Raw genomic sequence first — 14565 nt, forward strand, 5'->3', positions numbered from 1 at the left:
CGTAAGTCGGCTGCAACTTCATGGCAAAAAAAAAAAAAGTCCTATATGACATAAACGGGAATGAAGCACAAATCAAGACCGTCTTTTATTGTAACAGGTGGTTTTGCCGTTGTCTGGCACGAGGCCTGTGCAATAGTCTCTTCTGATGGAGGAGGTGACCCATGTGAGTCAAACCATCTGCTCTGCTGGCTTCCGTGGCGTGTTGGTCTCTAGCAGGTTTCCCACTCCGTGCCCTGCTGACTCTAAGCTCTGCTCTAATCTCTCAGCCGAACTCTGTCTCCTCCTTTCTTTCCTCCCCCCCCCAGTCTTTGCTAGGCAGGTTTACAGGAAAGCTTAGTGCAAGGATAACCTGGGGGGGAACCAGTGGCTGAGAATGCTGCAATCTGCTCCTCGCAATAACTAACCCACAGACATTAAAACTACCTAGGGATGCTTTTATTTTTTTTAAAAAACAACAACAACCACCTTAACCTCTAATGATAACATGGCTTTGGTGCAATTCCAGATCGCCCTTGTCTGCCAGTGTAAAGCGACCAGGTTTTGCAGGAGCAAATCGGTAACTGGTCAGCCAAGTCTGTAGCGCGCGATTCAGGACTGATGTCAGTTCTCAGTGGGGCTTCTCCTCTTCCAGGCTCAAGACAAACTCAAATTCTTCTGTAAGGGAGAAGCAAAGAATCGGAAAGACGTTCTCCTGCTTAATGCTGGAATTAGCGGTCGGGGGATACGAAAGGTGTTCTTACCAAAATCAATAAGCCCCACGTTTAATCCCCGCCACCCTGAAACAGATCCCATTCTCATTCCTTCCTCTAGGGCAGTGGTGGCGAACCTATGGCACGGGTGCCAGAGGTGGCACTCAGAGCCCTCTCTGCGGGCACGCGTGCCATCGCCCCAGCCAGGCCCAGACCATCATTGAAGTGTCAAATTCTCTGCCAAATAATTTTAAGTAAATGAAAGCATTTGGGATTGCTTTCCTTACTATGTTTGGATCCTCTTAAGTTAATGTATGAGTTCTTTCTAAAGCAAAACTTCAGTATTCTGGTTAAATGGCCGTGTTGGCACTTTGCGATGAATAAGCGGGTTCTGGGTCGCAGTTTAGGCACTCGGTATCTAAAAGGTTCGCCATCACTGCTTTAGGGGGGAAAATACAGGCATTTAAACAAATGATTTTTACAATGTGAGATGAAGTTCACATTTGTAATGGAGAGGGCAGGGAGGGGAAGATTTGTCTGTTTGTTTATTTTTCGGATTTCTACTCCACCCTGCCAGCCAGAGCTGGCTCAGGGCGGTTTACATAAAAACAGACAAATTGCATTAAAACATAAGTTACAATTAAAACAATTCTAAAACCATACTAAAGTTGTATTTTTCTGACTCAAAGCACTACTGCACATATAAACACCTGAGCAATCTAGTGTGGTGCAGTGGTGAAGAAGAAGAGGAGGAAGCGTTGGATTTATACCCCACCCCTCACTAGGAGTCTCAGAGCGGCTTACTATCTCCCCTTCCCCTCCTCTCCTCACAACAGACACCCTGTGAGGTAGGTGAGGGGCTGAGAGAGCTCTGAGAGAACTGCTCTTGGAAAACAGCTCTGAGAGAACTTGCGACTGACCCATGGTCACACAAGCAGCTGCATGTGCAGGAGTGGGGAATCAAACCCGGTTCTCCCAGATTAGCACTCTTAACCTCTACACCAAACTAGCTCTCTAAGAGTGTTAAGACTAGGATCTAGAAGGCCCAGGTTCAAATTCCCCCTATGCCACGGAAGTTGGCTGGGTGACCTTGGGGTAGTCACACGCTCTCAGCCTAACCTACCTCCCAGGGTTGTTGTGAGGATAAAATAGAGGAGGGGGAAATGACATCACCCACATTATGTCCCCATTGGGGTGAAAGATGGTGTACACGTGAAGTGAATAAAAAAGGGTCTCTCATTAATGCCTACAATCCAAGATCCTTTAACTGGAGATACTGTGCATTGAACCTTAGACCTTTTCAGTTTGGTCTGAACAGAGCCAGTTTGGTGTAGTGGTTAAGTGCGCGGACTCTAATCTGGGAGAACCGGGTTTGATTCCCCACTCCTCCACTTGCACCTGGCTGGATGACCTTGGGCAAGCCGTAGTTCTGATAAGAGCTGTTCTGGAAAAAGAGCCATTTCCGTCAAGAGCTCTCTCAGCCCCGCCTACCTCACAGGTGTCTGTTGTGGGGAGGGGAAAGGAAAGGAGTTTGTAAGCCGCTCTGAGACACCTTTGGGTAATGAAGGGCGGGGTATAAATCCAATCTCTTCTCTTTTTCTTCAGTTCAAAGCAGATGGTATGCCACTCCACCTATGTAATAGTGCTAAGGCAGTGCTCTCGGCTTTTAGTCTGAAACGGCCCTGTGCCCGGCAGAAGACTTCTTATTAGCCTGGGCAACCTACAAGGCTGCATACTTTCAAAAAAGAAAAACACCCTGTTATTTGAGCCTACAGCAAAGAAAGTGGCCGCAGTTGCTTGCATTCAGCTCAGTCTTTGTTGGGCTCAAGTAACCACCTGCTGTTCCTGGGAAGACCAAATAGAGAAGACCTATGTGGCTTTGCATGCAGGTTCAACTCCCAGCTTTTCCAGCTGAAAGGATCAGGTCATGGGTGATGCGAAAGACCTCAGCCTGAGACTCTAGAGAGAAGCTGCCGGTCAGAGCAGACAATACCAAGCTTGATAGACCAATAGTCCAACTTGGTGAAAAGTGGCATAGTGTGTTCAAAATAGTCATGCATGGGCTGCTGCCTGGTGAAGTAGCAATTAATTATGCAAATAATTATGCATGGGATAGAGAAGGTCGCAAAAGAAGTCCTCTTCTCCCCCTTCTCACAATACAAAAACTTGTGGGCACTCAATGAAATTAATGAGCAGTAGGCTTAGAACAGATCAAAGGAAGTACTTCTTCACCCAAAGAGTAATTAACTCATGGGATTCACTGCCGCAGGAAGGGGTGGCAGCTACAAGCATAGACAGCTTCAAGAGGGGATTGGATAAACATATGGAACAGAGATCCATGGGTGGCTATTAGCCACAAGGTACAAATGGAACACTCTGGGGCAGGGATGCTCTGTATTCTTGGTGCTTGGAGGGCAACAGTGGGAGGGCTTCTGGAGTGCTGGCCCTACAGGTGGACCTCCTGATAGCACCTGGGTTTTGGCCACTGTGACACAGAGTGTTGGACTGGCTGGGCCATTGGCCTGATCCAACTTGGCTTCTCTAATGTTCCCCAATAGTTGGAGACAGCAGCTCATTCCTCCTACTTACCCGTAGTTAGAGGCTGTACCGAGAGTCTCTGGCGGGTGAAGAGGGCCATGTCTTTCAGGGGGCCTCCAGAGGTTTTGTGTGCCTGGTGGTGAAGCTTCAGTTCTGCCAGGGGGAGGAAGCGCTTTGTCATTCGCACAAACTGGACGTCCACCTTTAAGCGCAAGGGACAAAAGTCAGATCCAAAAATGGCAGAATCAGGAAACTGCTTTAGAACAATGTGACTGATATTTACAGGGGTCATTCCGTAGAAAAAGAGCGGCAGGAGCTTATTAGCATATCTGTGGAACTACGGTGTTGTATTGCACCCGTACATTGTAAGCCGCCCTGAGCCCGCGTGCGGGGAGGGCGAGGTATAAATAAAATTAAATAAATAAATAAAATAATAGGCTATTAGCATATGCCATACCCTGACATCACCAGAAGTGATGTCAGAAGGGGAAGCAAAAGGGGGGGAGGCATCTTCAAAAGCCTCCCCTTCCCCACCCGGCCAGCTGAGGAGGGCTTGGGGGGGGGAAGCGAAGAGAGAAGGGATTAAAGTTTAAACCCCTTCTCTCTAGAGTCCCCCCCCAGCCCACCTTGGCAGGCTAGCTGGGAAGGGAAGGGGAGGCTTTTAAAGATGCCTCCCCCCCTTTTGCTTCCCCAACTAGCCTGCTTCTGGAGACCCCCCACCTTCTCCTGGCTCATCTGCCTCAGCGGGTGAGCCAGGAAATTCCGGGGAGAGAGAGGGGAGGCATTAAAATGTCTCCCCATGCCTTCCTCGGCTCCTAAAGGCTCCCCTCTCCTTTCTCGCCTGCCTGGCGGGCAAGCCAGGAAGGGCTGGGGAGAGAGCATGGAGGCATTTAAATGCCTCCCCGTGCCTTCCTCAGCTTGCCCGCCCAAGCAGAGAAGCCAAGGAAGGCTCCTAGAGGCCCCCCTGCCCTCTCCTGCCTGGCAGGTGAGCCAGGAAGGGCCAGGGAGAGAGCGGGGAGACATTTAAATGCCTCCCCGTGCCTTCCTTGGCTCACCCGCCCAAGCGGACGAGCTGAGGAAGGCAGCGGCAGTGCGACTCTAGAAAAAAAGCACAGGGGCAGGGCTGCTGGAGCAGTGCTCCGGTGCGCTCCAGCCCCAAACAACCCCTTGATATTTATAAAACTATGCATGATGCAAGAAAGCGAATACAGATCATTCTTTTCTTCCCATAAACTTGGGCTGACCAACAGCATAGAGTGGTACTGGGTCCAGGATAGATTTTTTTAAAACCCTTCTTTGCACAACATGTAATTAACTTGTGGAAATCAGCGCCACAATCTGTGAACTGTGGGTATTATCCTACAGGTTTTTCATATGGTTTTACTATGCAACTTTGGCTGGGATTTAATTCGGGGGCAGGGGAGGAGGAGGATATTGGATTTATACCCCACCCTTCACTACCCAAAGGAGTCTCAGAGCGGCTTACAATCTCCTTTCCCTTCCCCTCCCCACAACAGACACCCTGTGAGGTAGGTGGGGCTAAGAGAGCTCTTTTGAGAACTGCCTGTGAGAGAACAGCTCTGAAAGAACTTGTAACTGACCCAAGGTCACTGCACCAGCTGCATGTAGAGGAGTGGGGAATCAAACCTGGTTCTCCCAGATTAGAGTCCGGGCTCCTAAACACTACACCAAACTGGCTCTCAGAGGAAGCAAACTCCAATTTGCCCAGGTGCCGACATTCAAACATCATAGTAAACTGAAGTTCAAGTGAAGATTTCTGAAATGAGGACGTTTTCCATCCTGGTCTACATGTAAAGGGAGGAGAGAAAATGTCAGCACAGCAATAAAGTGGGCAAACCGGGGCTTGCTGCGATGTCCAGATGCAGCCACTGCATTGACGTCTCTCCGAAGCTGTTCAACTGACAATTGACTTAATGATCCTACCATCCACCATTTGGGATTTTCTTTGGAACTGGAAGCGTCGTAATGAGGATCCTTCTTTTCAAACTGGGTGTGGTCTGGGTAGGCCTCCTTCGCCACCTAAGGTTTTGGAGAAAAGCAAGGATAAAGGCATAAATGGGAGGTGGCTGGAAAGTCGGGCCTCCTGGAACTCAGGGCAATTCCAGGATTTCTGCATATCTGCCGCTGAAATCCTGTCGCCCCAATTATACCCAGGATAGCCTCAAATTGGACATGGGATATATGAACACATGAAGCTGCCTTCTACTGAATCAGACCCCTGGGACTCCACCAAGGTCAGTACTGGCCACTCAGACTGGCAGAGGCTCTCCGGGGTCTCAGGCCGAGGTCTTTCACATCTCCTTACTTCTAAGTCTTTCAACTGGAGATTCTGAGCATCAGGGGTCATTTCGTAGAAAAAGAGGTGCAGGAGCTCATTAGCATAACTTATTAGCATAACATATTTGCATATGCCACACCCCGACATCACCGAAAGTGTGTCAGAAGGCAACACCCACCGCTCAGGCTCCACTGGACTGTTTTGGATTGCTAGCTCTGTTTTGGAGTGCAGATCTGTCCTCGCAGAGGAGGGAGAGCTTGTACCTGAATAAAACTTGGTCTTAAAGGTGCCACTGGACTGTTTTGGATGGCTAGCTATGGGGGGACAACACGCAGATCTGCCCTCACAGAGGAGGGAGAGCTTGTACCTGAAGGTGGGCCGGGGGGGGGGGGCTCTGCAACTTACCTGGCTGCTTCTTGCGCCTCGTGGCCACACCGAGGGCTGCTGGGAGCAGGGGGCGGGACTTGTTGCATGTGCCTGCCCCTTGGGCTCCTTACTGCCAGAGCTCCGCTCCTGTGCGCTCCCGCAGGAAATGACCCCTGCCGAGCATCAAACCTGGGACTTTCTGCACGCCAAGCAGATGCTCTACCACACTGAGCCACAGCCCCTCCCACTTTAAAAGTCACATAACTGATTGTTTATGGTTGTTTTATGTATGTTTTTAACTGTATTTATATATGCATTTTATGTAAGCCGCCCTGAGACCGCCTTGGCAGGGAGGGGAGGGTATAAATCGAACTAATAAATAAATACCTCCCTAAAAGAATTCTGGGTATTGTAGTTTGGTGGGGTGCTGCAACTGTTCCCAGGTTTCCTGGAGAAGAGGCAATAACCGAAAACAGTTAAAGTCTGCAGGGTGGATGTATACCTTTGTGTCTTATCATAGAGGGATGAAAGGCTGGTTTCTCTTTTTTCAAATTACAAAGAGTGCAATCCTAAGAACATTTTTGTGGGAGTTTTGCCCCATCAAATTGACCGAAATAGGATTCTGAGTAGACCTTGGGATTGCGCTGAACGCCAGTGATAGCACAGCTCTAAGCCCTGAAGGGACAGGGATTCACTGCTTGATCTCTCAGTGATCAAGGCCAGTAAGTCTTTCTGAAAAGCAAATTTTTGTCATAACAATGCACAGGGTCACAGGAAACCACGCTCACCTTGATGATGCCAGTGATCCCAGGCTCTTTGCAGTTACTGTGATAGAAAAAGGCCGTCTGCCCAACTTTCATCTCTCTCAAGAAATTCCGTGCCTGCCAGAGGAATGCAGAATCAAGTTTTTCACACCCAAGCAGGTTCATGGATCGCTTACAGGTGATCGGTTAGTATAATGAGCACCCTGTCCTGGATGGTCCAATCTAGGCTGCCACGGAGAATGCACGAAGGTTATGATCTGTTTCAGAAACAACAGATGTAGGGAGGAAAAGTTCTTACAAGAAATTAAGGCCCCGGTCACATGGAGAATTTGCCGCACGAAAGTCGGGCGTGTTTTCGAGGCACGATCACACCGCGACATCTGGGAAGCGTAGCGCACCCGTGGCATCCCACCGAAGATGCGAAGTTAAAAAGTACCAAGGAAAGTGCACTAGTATTCAGAAAACGTGCGGCACAGGCGGGCGTCTGATTGAGGGAGCGCTAGTATCCCATGCATCTGGCGCCTGTCCATGTCCCATCACAAACCGGATGTTTTTCGTAAGCGCATGCGCACAAACACGAAACTAAAAGCAGTGCTGCTCTGCGGAACTGCGCATAAATGCGAAACGCTTGTGTGATCGCGCCGCGCTGTGCCACTTTGCCACGCTGTAGCATTGCCGTGTGATCGCCACCTAACAGCCTAAGCATGGAGACTCAGGGGACCATGTGATCGGGCTACCGCGCTTTATTTTGCTCTGGGGCGAATAGCCACGCCTCCCCCCACGTTATCTGGCCCGTGTGACCGGGGCCTAAGTTATACAGGATGCAATCCTAAGAACGCTTTCCAGGGAGTAAGCCCCACTGAATAAATTGAGGGTTAGTTCCAAGTAGACCTACATAGGATTTCTCCCTTAAGCAAACCTTATCAACCTAAAAATAGGAGGGAATGGATGAGAAAGGGTAGAAAGGATTTAGTATCCAATTTCAAATCCATTCAAGTCAAGTCAGGTTTTACATTTGTGGTTCAGTCGATTTTCTTTTTTTCCTCCTTTTTTTGCAGAGTGGGTGAAGAAAGAAAAGATTTAATAGTGCCTCTTGAGACCTGGTTGCTTTATTATCTTGAGAAATGTAAATCTTCATGATTTACCTGGTAATTCCTGACACCATCCCAGCATGCTGTCTGGTTCGCCTGCGCTTTTAAATCTTCAATGCCAAACTGGAGAAGCAAATTGAAAATACGCGTCACTCTTCGATGTTTGGTGCTATTTTTAAAAATTAGGACTTTTATTCTTTTCCCAAGAGTCTGCCGTGCTCTCGAATTACCAATATTTCTGCTCTACCTACACTAGTATACGGGAGAGGCCTCGTGTTTAAAGTCTGCAATTCGACTACCCTCTGCCCAACTAAGCTCTTATTAAATGGTTTAGGGCCTAACTAAAGACGGTGTTTCTAAATAAGTTGGGTGTGGATCGCCTTTCCTCCAGCCGCTCGGCAGTTTTGTGCCTTAATTGTTTTAATCTTGTTGTATTTTATTGCACTGTTGTGCCTATGTAAGCTGCCCTGAGCTCGCGTGCGGGGAGGGCAGGGTATAAATGAAATAAAATAAATAGTTGTGTGGAATTCATTTTTATTTATTTTATTTATTTACATTAATTATAGTCTGCCTTTCTCACAGGAAATCAAGGCGGATTACACAATGTGAGTCAGTACGATCAACAAAACACAACAAAAAGCATGTTCACAGAACGCAGCACGTGCAGTTCCAAAATAGGGCAAATACCTCCCACCCTGGGCTGTTTCAGCTTGAGAAAATGGTACCAGGGGGAGGTAGGCGGCCCTCCCTTCCTGACGCCATGTTCCAAAGCCGAATCAGGCTCTACAGTCCATTAAAAATGAATTCCACACAGCTACAATGGGAATCCGGATCCAATTTATTTGAAAATGTCACAGCCAGTTGGCTTTAGACAGACAACGAACTAGATTTTGTCAATAACAAATATAGACAACGAACTAGACAGACAACGAACTAGGGACTTGGAAGAGATTTTGTCAATAACAAATATAACCATCTGTAACTGGGGTAATTTACACTGTTAACCTCTGGTCAGATGATCCCAATTATAAAAATACGTATATGAGATTACTGTCTTGTGCTAGAGCCAAAAGAGGTGCACATGGGTTTTCCACCCAAGTTTTGCCCTCACAGCGATCTTGAAAGCCAGTTTGGTGTAGTGGTTAAGTGTGCGGACTCTAATCTGGGAGAACTGGGTTTGATTCCCCACTCCTCCACTTGCACCTGCTGATGTGACCTTGGGTCAGTCACAAGCTCTGGCACAGCTGTCCTTGAAAAAGAGCAGTTTGTGTCAGAGTTCTCTCAGCCCCACCCACCTCAGGGTGTCTGTTGTGGGGAGGGGAAGGGAAAGGAGATTGTAAGCAGCTCTGAGACACCTTTGGGTAGTGAAGGGCGGGGTATAAATCCAATCTCTTCTTCTTCTGAGAGCCAGTTTGGTGTAGTGGTTAAGTGTGCAGACTAATCTGGGAGAACTGGGTTTGATTCCCCACTCCTCCACTTGCAACTGGCTGGGTGACCTTGGGTCAGTCACAAGCTCTGGCACAGCTGTCCTTGAAAAAGAGCAGTTTGTGTCAGAGCACTCTCAGCCCCACCCACCTCACAGGGTGTCTGTTGTGGGGAGGGGAAGGGAAAGGAGTCTGTAAGCCGCTGGGTAGTGAAGGGCAGTGTATAAATCCAATCTCTTCTTCTTCTTCTTCTAGGTTAGGCTGAGAAAGAGCAACTGACCTATGATCACCCCAAGGGAGCTTCGTGACAAGGGAGGATTTGAACCTGGACCTCCACAGTTCTTATCTAATGCATGAACCACTACATCAAGCGTAAACTGGGAAAGCACCAGAGGCTTGCATGCCACCTGTATACCCTCTCTCATGTCCATTTCCTCCTGTTCCGAGTTGCTGATATCCGAATCAAGCAACCACACTTTTTTGGTTATTGGGTCTGACCTTTAATGCCCTATGTGGCTTGGGACCAGGGTGTCTGAAGGACTGCACTGTCCCATGTGTTTCTCCCAAGGAATTAAGATCACCCAGAGGGGCCCTCTCGACTGTCCCCTCAATCAAAGAAGCTTGTTGGTGGGTACACAGGAGAGGGCCTTATTAGTGGCAGCCCCGAGATTATGGAACAATGCCTGGCTCCCTCACTCGCAACCTTTAGAGGGCAGTTAAAGATGTTTTTTATTTAGGACCACATTGGGTTTATTTATTTATTTATATATATTTCACATTTATACCCCGCCCTCCCCAATGGGCTCAGGGCGGCTTACAGGGGCAGGGTAAACCTTGCCGTAATAAAAACATAGTATACATAGTAACTTAAAAACATATAATACATCTTAAAACATCCTAAAGTTAAAACAATGGTGCTCAATAACTTCCATAGATCCAAAGATCTATGTTGACTAGCAATCCTGAACTGTGATTTTAAACTGGGGTACGGGTGTGTGCAGGGCTTTTTTTGATAGAAAAAGCCCAGCAGGAACTCATTAGCATAATAGGCCACACCCAACAGCAGAAACTCATTAGCATATTAAGTCATGCCCCTGACATCACAACTCATTAGCATATTAGACCACACCCCCATGTTACCACACTCACCTTTTGCTTCTTATTGTTTACCTTGTTTGTTGTCAAAACCCTGGGCTTTTTTTGTAGCAGGAACTCCTTTGCATGTTAGACCACACACCCCTAATTTAGCCAATCCTAATGAGTTTCTGCTGTTAGGTGTGGCCTATTATGTTAATGAATTCCTGCTGGGCGTGGCCAACTCAGGAGTCAGTCGGAACTCCGTTCCTGTGCGTTTCCTGCTGGGCGTGGCCAACTCGGGAGCCAGCCGGAACTCCGTTCCTGTGCGTTCCTGCCCAAAAATAGCCCTGGCGTGTGTGAGAATGTATTTTATTTTATGTATTTTTATCTACGTTGCAAGCTACCTTGAGCTCCCTAATAAACAAAGGCAGCTAATAAATGTGGAGAGCCAGTTTCGTGCAGTGGTTAAGTGGGCGGACTCAAATCTGGGAGAACTGGGTCTGATTCCCCACTCCTCCACTTGCACCTGCTGGATGACCTTGGGCAAGCCATAGTCCTGTCAGAGCTGTTCTTGAAAAAGAGCAGTTTCTGCCAGAGCTCTCTCAGCCCCACCTACCTCACAGGGTGCCTGTTGTGGGGAGGGGAAGGGAAAGGAGTTTGTAAGCCACTCTGAGACTCCCTTGGGTAGTGAAGGGTGGGGTATAAATCCAATCTCTTCTTCTTCTCTAAATAAATACTTAGCATTGATCTCTAAACCATAGTTTGCCAACTCATAATCTGCCCGATTCCAGTGCTACAGAAAAGTGTTATTAGAGGAAACGAGGTAATGAAGAAAAGAACCGGCACACCGGGATGGAAGAAGAAAAGCACGAGAACCTGCGGCATGCACTCAATTCTCCAAACCAGAATCAGGTTAATATAAGGGTTCGAGTGTTTGATTAGGACTTGGGAGACCCAGGTTCAAATCCATGCTCTGCCATGAAGCTTACTAGGTGGCCTTGGACCAGTCACTCTCTCTTCTGTTGTGCAGACAGAATGTTGATGGGAGAAATATGTTTACTGCCCTGAGCTCACTGGAGAAAGGGGAGAATAAAAACGAACTTGAGAGAAACAGAAGCCTTCGAGAACTGGACCACGATGTACAAATTGGCCCAGATTGTTATAACGCAGCTTGGCTCAGATACGGCCCTTTAATCTGATGCCTGTTAGTTCAGATAATAGCTGTAGACATCTGCTGAAGCATGTTGTTTGTCTAACAAGAACATATTTGTGTTTGGCTTATTTGTAAAAAAAAAAAAATGCCTGCCAGTTATTACGGCTCATGCCCATATCACTAAATGTATACAGTAGAAAGCTGTTAATTACTTGTTTAACCGGCACTCCAGGATGTTGCTGTACAAAAGAAAAAGGGAGGTTTACGGGGAAAAGGAGAACCGTAAGGCAGAAACGACACAACTGGGAATTGCCTTCTGCTTTCTGCCGGCATTTTAATGATAAAACAGGGAGTTAACCCTGAAGCTGCAAAGTGAAGACAACGGAAAAGCCTGTCAGGATTTCCAGAGTAAAAATCTGTGCCCTCTAGCTAGTTGGAAGGCAGGTATTCCCGGGAGGCGAGAATGCACAGAGAAGGTTGCCGGCTTACTTTTACATCGACTCCCTTCTCCAGCCTGCTCTCCGGTTCAGATTTCATCAGCCAATGGGCGTAGGTTTTCTTGTCCCCCTCCTGTTCTGCGCTGGCTTTTCCTGCAGAGGTTTTCCCAGGATTGATCTTTCCAGACTTTTTGACCACTGCTGGGACCTCTCCCTCCTCTGGGGTCTCAGACTTGGCCACTTTCAAGTCAGGTTCTTTGGTAGCTTCAGACAAACAAGAAAGAGGAGAGGTTATCATGGAGATTCGACACATCAAAAATAAAGCTTCCGGTGTGGTCTCTAAATAGCAGAAAGTGAAATACGGGAGTCGAGCCGGGGAGGGGGGAGTTTGGGGAGTGGAGGGACCTCAGGAGGATACAATACCAAAGAGCACACCTTCCAAAGGGGCCATTTCCTCCAAGAGAACGGATCTTTCTAGTCTGGGAACTAGCTGTAATTCTGGGAGGTCTCCAGGCCTCACCTGGAGGTTGGCAACCCCATCGTATGGTGGGGGTTCCAAAAGGAAGAGTGCTGTGAGTGCAGTAGCAGGGACCGAAGGGAACGATGGAGTGGCAAAGAGCTGAGAAAAGAAGGAAGAAGTTGTGGAGGAATTGTCCATACGGCTGACTTACAGGGGAGGCTGCGTGTTGTTAGCCAATGCAGACTAGACCACGGGTATCAAACTCATTTGTTATGAGGGCCGGATCTGACATAAATGAGACTTTGTTGGGCCGGGCCACGTGTGTCATAAAAGGTAATGCCAGGTAGTGGAGATACAAACTTTATAAAGGACACAAACACAAAGGGTTTTTTTTTTACTTAAAATTAAATCATGCTTTAAGCAATATTTTGTTCATTTAACTGTGTCTGATAACTGTCACCTCTTGCTCTGAATTATTACATCAACATGTCTGTGCTGTTGCAATCTTGAGTTCAGGTGTGTATCTGTAAACTGCAAACCTACGATGCAGCAGCAGCAGCAGAACTGGAAGCAGCAGCAGAAGACAGCCAGTTCCACTGCAGGCCTGATAGAAGCCCTCCGGGGGCCTGATCCAGCCCCCGGGCCACATGTTTGACACCCCTGGACTAGACAGAAAAGGGGGTTTGCCATTAGAGGCCTGGAAACTGCATGCAGATCAAGACAATGTGAATAGGGGGGACTTTCACATGCTGATTCGAACTCCTCACTCAGCTCTTTAGCAGGACTGTAACCCCTTGTATTTCCGTAGCCCTTGGTATGGCACGCATCCCGAACAGGAACAGGTAGATGCATTCCAAGCTGGTTCTTTAACACACACATCCACACAAGAAACCGAACAGGGCAAAACCACCAAACTTTGGTTTCCACACTAACCTTTTAAGGGCCCTCTGGCTCTTTTCTTGCCTCGTGACGGCATCCCCCGGCTTCTTGGAAGCAGACCGCGCCCCTAGGAAGAGGAGGACAAGGTGGAGAATAAATAATGTACGGCCTCAGAGGAAGCAAAACAGGAGAAACACAAGGACTGCTGAGGTTTTGCAGGAGTGGGGGGAGGGGTTTCAGCTCGGGATGCCAGCCTTCAGAAGGGACCTGGAGATCCCCCAGAATTACGGCTCATCTCCAGACTACAACGATCAGTTCCTTTGGAAAAAATGGAAGCTTTGGAAGGTGGATTCTGTGGCATTGTGCCCCACTGAGGTCCTTATCCTCCACAGGCTCCAACCCCAAAATCTCCAGTTCTCCAACCTGGATCTGGTTCTCCATCCCCTGCCAGGCTCCACCCCCCCCAAATCTACAGGAGTTTCTCAACCTGAATCTGGTGATCCTGCCCCCCCAGTGGCCAGGGGGTTTCTGGCAACCGAAAAATCCACCCAGAGACTGGCTTGCCACTGTTGAGACACTGAGACCACTGGAGTATCCCTCAATTACGGGTGCAATAAGCCTAACGATATGGAACTCCTTTTGCATAAGTGTGCTCAGGATAGGTAAAGGTTCCCTTGCCCGAAAGCCAGTCGAATCCGACTCTAGGGTTGAGGTGCTCCTCTCAAAGCCGAAGAGCCAGCGCTGTCCGAAGACGTTTCCGTGGTCATGTGGCTGGCATGACTAAACGCCAAGGCGCACGGAACGCTGTTACCTTCCCACCGAAGTGGTACCTATTTATCTACTTGCAATTTCTTGCTTTCGAACTGCTAGGTTGGCAGGAGCTGGAACTAGAGACGGGAGCTCATTCCGTCATGCGGCACACTCGGGTCTCGAACTACTGAACTACCGACCTTCCACAACCTGCAGTTCAGCGTCTTAACCACTTGAGCCACCACAGGATGGCATTATATAGAAGAACGTTTCGCCGCCCCGCCCCCTGCGGGCTTTGCAGCTAGTTAGACAGCTTAGCTGGTGCATTTGCTCCAGTATTACATGCATAATGAATGCACGTCCAGGCCAGCACAACCGTGAAAAAAGAGCTCCCGTACCTGCTATATAGGTACAGTGGTACACTTTGCAATTGTGTCGATTGCTTTTCCTCTCGCTTTCGCCTTTGCCCAGCTCTTTCTGCAGAAATATCCCCTCCCACTTTGCAAACAGGAGACAGGATTCAAATCCCTGGAGAAGAAACGCTTCCGCAACGAACGACACGCTGCCCGATTTAATTCGGAGGACAAATTATAGTTATGCAAACAACCACTATACCTTTAAGACCGGCCCCCGTCTTC

The 14565-nt window shown here is 48.2% G+C and overlaps 1 protein-coding gene across 3 annotated transcripts; it reads right to left on the bottom strand.

The window, feature by feature from the left end:
- Positions 1 to 429: 429 nt before the first annotated feature.
- THYN1 (thymocyte nuclear protein 1) lies at positions 430 to 14488 on the bottom strand. Of its 3 annotated transcripts, none has more exons than XM_015413145.1 (8): positions 14326 to 14488; positions 13232 to 13284; positions 11891 to 12102; positions 7802 to 7870; positions 6681 to 6773; positions 5172 to 5267; positions 3279 to 3429; positions 430 to 654 (listed from the first exon to the last, which is right to left on the bottom strand). In XM_015413145.1, exons 2-8 carry the CDS (start codon positions 13272 to 13274, stop codon positions 608 to 610), a joined length of 711 nt encoding a protein of 236 aa, XP_015268631.1. In that variant the 5' UTR covers positions 13275 to 13284; positions 14326 to 14488; the 3' UTR covers positions 430 to 607. The 3 variants fall into 3 exon arrangements, with proteins under 3 accessions (XP_015268631.1, XP_015268630.1, XP_015268632.1); XM_015413144.1 differs by having other exon boundaries at positions 13232 to 13304; XM_015413146.1 differs by lacking the exon at positions 7802 to 7870 and having other exon boundaries at positions 13232 to 13304.
- Positions 14489 to 14565: the final 77 nt, after the last annotated feature.

The sequence above is a fragment of the Gekko japonicus genome, unplaced genomic scaffold, assembly GCF_001447785.1.
Source record: "Gekko japonicus isolate JY-2015 unplaced genomic scaffold, Gekko_japonicus_V1.1 scaffold4539, whole genome shotgun sequence".
Lineage (NCBI taxonomy): Eukaryota > Metazoa > Chordata > Lepidosauria > Squamata > Gekkonidae > Gekko > Gekko japonicus.

Bases quoted from the DNA above. Each gene is read 5' to 3' on its own strand.
- THYN1 (XM_015413145.1), bottom strand. From the start codon at position 13,274: ATGCCGTCACGAGGCAAGAAAAGAGCCAGAGGGCCCTTAAAAG. The intron at 5,268-6,680 runs GTGAGCGTGGTT...CCAAAACCTTAG, and splicing joins GGATCACTGGCATCATCAAG to GTGGCGAAGGAGGCCTACCC. The intron at 655-3,278 runs GTAAGTAGGAGG...TCTCCCTTACAG, and splicing joins GGTACAGCCTCTAACTACGG to AAGAATTTGAGTTTGTCTTG.